Source organism: Sebastes fasciatus, chromosome 4 (genome assembly GCF_043250625.1).
Source record: "Sebastes fasciatus isolate fSebFas1 chromosome 4, fSebFas1.pri, whole genome shotgun sequence".
Taxonomy (NCBI): Eukaryota; Metazoa; Chordata; class Actinopteri; order Perciformes; family Sebastidae; genus Sebastes; species Sebastes fasciatus.
In genome coordinates this window covers 22420865-22427344 of record NC_133798.1, presented here as the reverse complement: position 1 = coordinate 22427344, position 6480 = coordinate 22420865, and the positions used below count along the sequence as shown (strand labels likewise).

General features: G+C 35.8%; 1 protein-coding gene across 1 annotated transcript; it reads right to left on the bottom strand.

Annotated features, from left to right (window-relative positions):
* Positions 1-1735: 1735 nt before the first annotated feature.
* Positions 1736-6427, bottom strand: LOC141766218 (inter-alpha-trypsin inhibitor). The gene is made up of 6 exons (XM_074632867.1): positions 6270-6427; positions 5002-5193; positions 4168-4344; positions 3985-4029; positions 2962-3040; positions 1736-2841 (listed from the first exon to the last, which is right to left on the bottom strand). The coding sequence occupies exons 1-6, from the start codon at positions 6334-6336 to the stop codon at positions 2751-2753; spliced, it is 651 nt and encodes a 216-aa protein (XP_074488968.1). The 5' UTR covers positions 6337-6427; the 3' UTR covers positions 1736-2750.
* Between the last annotated feature and the right edge of the window lie 53 nt (positions 6428-6480).

Here is a 6480-nt window from a genome sequence, read left to right as displayed (position 1 = left end):
TATTTCCAATCTTCTCTTGACTAAAATATAGCATTAGGCCCATCAAACATATATAGTGTATATATATATATATATATATATATTTAGTGAATCAAGACAAAACAGGTGCAATTTGACAAGACAAACAGAAACAAACAAAAGAGAAAAATAAATAAATAAAATACATAGGGTGACATATTTATGTTATATTTATTTATTTTAATATTCATCTTAAGTTTCTCATGTAGAAAGTTGGCTACATCAGCATTCTTGTATATATATATATATATACAGTGAAAGAATAGATGGAAAATACTCTCTTTTTCAAGTCTACAGAAATCACACTTATAATCAATATAATAATATATGATGATTGCTAAAATGGTTGAGCGGACATGAATCAGTTGCTGTTACTGATAAAAGTATGTAATTCCATTACATTTTACTCCTTTATGACTGTTACCTTGTTGTTGTAAGGGAGCTTGTTCACCCCACTGATCCCTTAGAGCTATGCCGGTGAGAGGCAACTCCTGGCAGGTTTTACCAAACCGGACAGGTATAGGGCGAGGGGTCGGACAAAACACAGTCAAAACTGCCTCTTAACCATGGAGCTTTTAGAAAAATGGTCTACGACCACTGCAGATAACTGGTGGAAACGGCAGTTTGGGCTAATCACCCACCCTGCTGTCAAATAAATGATTACAGAAACCGAAACTATGGATACTTACCTTGAAATTGACCTAAGCCTAACTGACGACCCTTAAATGGGACCAATGAACCCCTTGGGGCAAACTCAACAGAGACCTCAAGGGGGGAAAAGTCTGCTGATGCTTAAGTCAAGAACGAGAATTGGATGCTGGAATGTTAGAACATTATACCAGACAGGAAAACTGGAAACAAACATAACAAGACAAACTCTGGACTACAACCCACAAGGAAAGAGGAAGCCAGGGAAACCAAAAACCAACTGGAGACGGTGCACGCTCGACGAGCTAAATAAGATCGGGACCTCCTGGCAGGAAGCAAAGATCACTGCACAGAAGAGAGTGAGGTGGAGATCCATGGTGGACGCCCTATGCTCCTAAGGGGGCCAACAGGATTAAGAAGAAGAAGAAGAATTCAATTACAGTTACTGATCAAAATGTTGGTGATTACAAAAGGGGTTACATCTAAGTATATTCTTTTTTGGTAACAAGCTTATATAACATCCATGCTGTTGCTCTGTTCCAATCTTAATTCAAGTTATTTTGAAGAAGTTTTAATACAAAGTTTGACAGTAATCAGTGTTGAGTACTATTGTGAGGTTTACACTTCCTGGTCTAAGTTTATGTTTTAAGGAATTTTCAGCTTTATTGGCCAGTTTAAGACATTTGTTAGTAATCAAAGTAATCAAATGTAATTAGTTTCATTACTTTGATGAAGTAATTAAAATAGTTACATTACTTATTACATTTTTAACAGGGTAAATAATAATTTCTAATGTATTACATTTCAACCGTCCCAACACTGTATATCAAATATTAGGCTATATATTCATCCCCATCTTTCCATACAGGGGATGGGATCTCGACCTCAAGGGAATATTAGCTTTTTATTTACTGAAAGATTAACTTTTACAAAGTGCCTGCATTCATCAAATCAATGATGATAATCAGATGTTTTATGTATATTTACACCATGTACAGTGAAAAACAAAAACTAAATGGAACCCCACCAGAACATTTCCCCGTAAAATAAGACAACATACCAGTGATTCTTTTGCAAAACTGCTTTTATATCCCAAATACAAAGCATGAGCATTTGATATTACAGCCGCACATTTTAGGATAAATGTGAAAAAAATCTGAAAAGTTGTTTTTTGTTGAGATGTTTACAGCCTAAAACAAAAGACTCACAAACGCTGAGCAGGAAAACATAATAACAGAGTGTGCAGTGGGCATCACTTCACAAAAACACCTCTAAATATATGTGTTGGGTTTAGAATTGGCACATGCCTTCAGGAGACTTCAGACAGTTTTCAGCAGATCTTCGAGCCAGGTGATGATGCAGTTATATTTTGGAAACATTGACATGTTACGAGACCACATTGTTAAAAGCATTTCAGGTAACTTCTTCGTTCTGCTCCTGTTTATACTTGAGTGTCATAAAAAAACTCTGACTTGCTTCTAATGGAAACATTTCCCAAAAGGTTTGATGATGGATGTGTTTTCTAGGGCAGCACTTACCAATGAATTTAATTAATAACTGATGTGCCGACTGTTTTCTCAATTAATCATTTGGTCTATAAAATGTGTGAAAAATGTCACAATTTCTTGGATCCAAAATAATTTTGTCAGGGCCAAGAGTCCTAAACCCAATTATATTGTTTATTATCACATAAGGCAAAGTAAAGCAGGAAATCCTCACAACTGAAAAGCTGGAACAACGGAAACCTCAACAGTCAAAATTGTTGCTGATGAATCAACTAATCAATTAATTGACTAATCGTTTCAGCTCTGATTTCTTTTGATTACACTTTGACTGATCAGATTTGTTTTATATTGCTGAATGAAAGTACACAATAAAGCTCCAGAAAAATACAACTTAAGAAACTTTGGTGAGACAAAAATAGAAAATTGAACAAAATTGTAATGGCTATTACATGTCAGTAAAAAAAAAAGATCTAAATTCAACTTAAATGTTTTAATCAGTTGATATTTGTGGTATCAAGACTGGTAGAGTTATAATACAAAACTAAATACTCCACATGTTGCTATCGAGGTGATGTGATTTTATGCCACTTCAGTCCCCTTCTCCTGAAGAGGTACGTCAGTCTGGGGGTCTTTACTTTTCCCTGATGACTTCTTCTTGGGGTTCTTTTTCCTAGTACAAGACAATATTAAGATAATTACAGGAGGGTAATCATTAACTGTAAGAAATGCTTTTCATTTGTAGTCCGTCATCATTCTTTATGTAAAGACAAATAAAAAACAACCCTCTTACTTTGACTGAATGGTCAAGACGATCACAGTTATGAAGATACCGGCAACAATGAGCGCGAGCAGAACGCCACAGATGATTGCTGTTGAAGAGGACAACAGTGTAACAGATGAGTAGGATTCATGAAGATTAAATACTAACATTCGAACAAAAAAAGTATATAACAATATTTGTAAACTTTAAACTAGGGCTGACCCTTTGGCTTCGAAGCTTCAACCGTTGCCATGGTAATTGACTTTCAAATCAGTATTCTAATGCTTTGTTTTGGTTCTTTTATATATACAGTATGTAATAATAATGTATACATCCCAAAATAGCCCATGAAATAAGGAATAATCCCACAACATTAGTCATTATTTATTTTCAACATGAATTATTATTAGTTATTATCAGACTGATATCGCTGTTTGTTATGTGTAGAAGTGCGTGTGTGTACAGTAGTGGGGCTGCGATGCTGTCCCGAAACTTCGAATACCTTCGAATATTCTCATCAAAGCTTCGGAGCCCAAAAAATGGTATTTGGGACAGCCCTACTTAAAACCTACATATTCAGCCAGGCCTTTGATTAAGAAGGGTTATTATGTTATTCAATTATTTTATTGTATTTAAGTTGTAAACATTTGTTTTTATTATTGTTATTTTATTCATCACTTATTTTATTGTATTTAATTTGCATAATTTTGCTCTATTTTATTGTTATTTTATTAATGTAGTTTTTACTTCACACTGTTTTACTACTGTTACTGTTATTGTAGTTTTTAATTCTATTTTATTACATTTTTATAATTTTATTGTCTCGTGTGGATTTGTCTCAAATTATCAAATTGTTGAATTGTTTTGATCTTTTCTGTTGTTTTCATGGTCCACACTTGTTCTGTCTTATTTTTGGCTTCTCAGTCATCAGTGAAGCACTTTGAACTGCACTAACCTGTATGAAAGTTGCTATACAAAACAGTTTGATTGATTGTTTTTTTATGCACTAAACTAAAACAGGGATCTGTTTTGTTTCATTGTGTGTCTACTGACCAATAGGAGTGTCTGACTCCACCTCCTCTTCTTCGTCGCCCTCATCTTAGAACAAAAACAATTGACAAAACATATTTTCAATAGTGTCATTACTGACTCATTACTGACATTTTAAAACATTCATTGACACATTGATATATTAACATATGTAATTATGAACAAATGTGTACATATAGTGCTCACCGTGGATGCCATCACAGGTGGCGTTGCAGCTGCCCTGGTCAAAAAATCTGTTTCCGTTTCCAAAGCATCCGGTCCAGAGGAACTTTTTGCATTTGTCATGAACAGAATCGTAGTAGTATCTCAAATGCTGAGCCTGGCATCCACCTGCGGCCTTTTTCAAGTGGCAAGCTTGGGACACTGTAAAGAGAAAATCCCCATAGAAGCAGTCATAGCAGTGGTTGCAGTTTATTAACAATACTAATATTATATATATATATTCAAAAGAAAATTAAAACTTTATCCAGCAGTTTATAAAAGCCTCAGGTGTATTCATTCACACTTCCATCTGTCTTGAGTGAGTAGTCCTGCTCTTTCACCACTTGGTGGCGCATTGCTAACACTCATGCTGACACGTGTCTTTCCTGCAGTCTCTGAGGATATAAAGTAATTAAGTGGAATAAGTAAAACTATTTGGGTCTATTCAAGTGACACACAAAATAGCATTGGCATTGATGTCATGAAGATTTTGTGGTCATAATGAACATGCTCCTCTTCAGACAATGATAATCTGGTTGAGGCAGGTCTCAACCAGACTCTCTCTCTCTCTCTCTCTCTCTCTCTTTCCCTCAGTTGCGATAGAGGAGGCTCGATGATGATGGTTTCCTTTCATGATCCTTCAGGCCATAAAACTCTACCTCATTAGCCAGTTCATGTTCCAAAGTCCTCCGACAACAACCAGGAAGGACAGTTGTTGTTTTTTTTAAGTTACATTAGACATTTAGCATATTTAAAACAGAGTTAGTGGTGAATAAAGATGAATTGTTATATTAATATTAGTATTTCAAAGTATCTTACCATCCATGGGGTAGTGAGTCTCTGCATTGATGGAACAGTTTCTTATGCACTCTCTTTCATTCAGAAAACGGTTGGCATTTCCGCCTTCGCCTTTGAATAGGAAAGGAATGCACCGATCTTGGACGGGGTCATAATACAAAGCAAAGGTGAAGCTTAAGCCTTGACCTTCATCATGCTCCAATTGACAGAAATCTGTTGGATAATAAAAAGTATACTGTTAAATATAGTTTAATACGTTTTATTTGCAAAAGGTGATGCTCTGGTTTTCAGTACAGTATTGTGGTTGAAAATGCTAAGATGACCATTGTTACTGTATGATAGGTGTTTCAGTGGAAGTCATCAGCACATAACTAATGTTTAACTAGTATCATCACCAGATACCCACTCCCTCTTTTTATGACAGCAATAAAAAGTGTCATTTATGGTACATTTTCAGTCCTCCCGCCCTTCATAGGTTTCACAGAAGGGAAGTTGTTTCAAACGGTTCTTTTCAGATCAGACTTTTTAACCCAAAATACACTTGATTTTTGAGGGAAACTAACAAAGAAACTAACTGGCTGTCTCTGGTGCCTCTCCGATCATTTGCACAGCCGTGAGGAGAGATGAAGTTGCAGGTTGACATAGTTTCATCTCATCATGCTCAGGCTCAGACAGAAATGATCTCAGTGTTTAAAAGTTTGGAATTACAGAGGAAGGAATTGTCCAGTCAGCTTAGCCGGGTGTAAATAACATTTCCAGGAGAGTAAACATACAGTTAATACCATCTCTAAAGACGATCATTGTTGGCTTCAGTTGCAAGTTACAACATGAACATAAAGGCAGTTAAAAAAGGTCAAATACAATTAAATCCTGCTTGAAAGATGCAGTCTAAGCAAGTCTATTGACTTCTGATTAAATTGATCGATTTTTGCAGGTATCACTTTTATGCTGTATATGATTCAGCCTGGTTTATTAAGTCTTCCGCCAATGTAAGCGCCATGTTGCTCTGAAAAGACTGAAGGTGAAACTTTATCTCTTTGATTCAGTTTCAGTGAAAATGACACATTACATTTAAGTGAAAAAACATTGACAATCATATACGAGATATGTAAAACAATATTTTTGCAGTTATGTTTGAAAAAAGCAGCAATACACAAAGCTAACACTTGATCAGTTTTCATTTAAGATGAGCCTGTTTGCCAAAGTAACCTGGCCTATTCTGGAAAGTAAACCTCTGGTCTATAAACCCTTCTTTGATTTTAAATGAAGAAGAAAACAGTTTGATGTACCTGGAGGATTCGAATGGCTGATGCAGAATGCAGCAAATGCGACCCCCAAAAACAGCAGGTGCTTCATCTTGCTTCTTGTCTTTGTGCCGTTTCTCCTGGAGTGAGAGAGGGTTGTAAACTATAATGGGTTGTCATGACTGACCTTTGGACCAACATTTCCCTGATGGTGACAATGGCTGCAATCGAAAGAAAAGTTAAGGACAGGGATACA

What these genes read in the sequence shown, in the direction of transcription:
- LOC141766218 (XM_074632867.1), bottom strand. Translation starts at nt 6,336, where the DNA reads ATGAAGCACCTGCTGTTTTTGGGGGTCGCATTTGCTGCATTCTGCATC. An exon ending in GACTCACTACCCCATGGATG is followed by an intron (nt 4,345 to 5,001) that starts GTAAGATACTTT and finishes TTCTCTTTACAG; the next exon opens with TGTCCCAAGCTTGCCACTTG. An exon ending in GGAGTCAGACACTCCTATTG is followed by an intron (nt 3,041 to 3,984) that starts GTCAGTAGACAC and finishes CCTCTTCAACAG; the next exon opens with CAATCATCTGTGGCGTTCTG.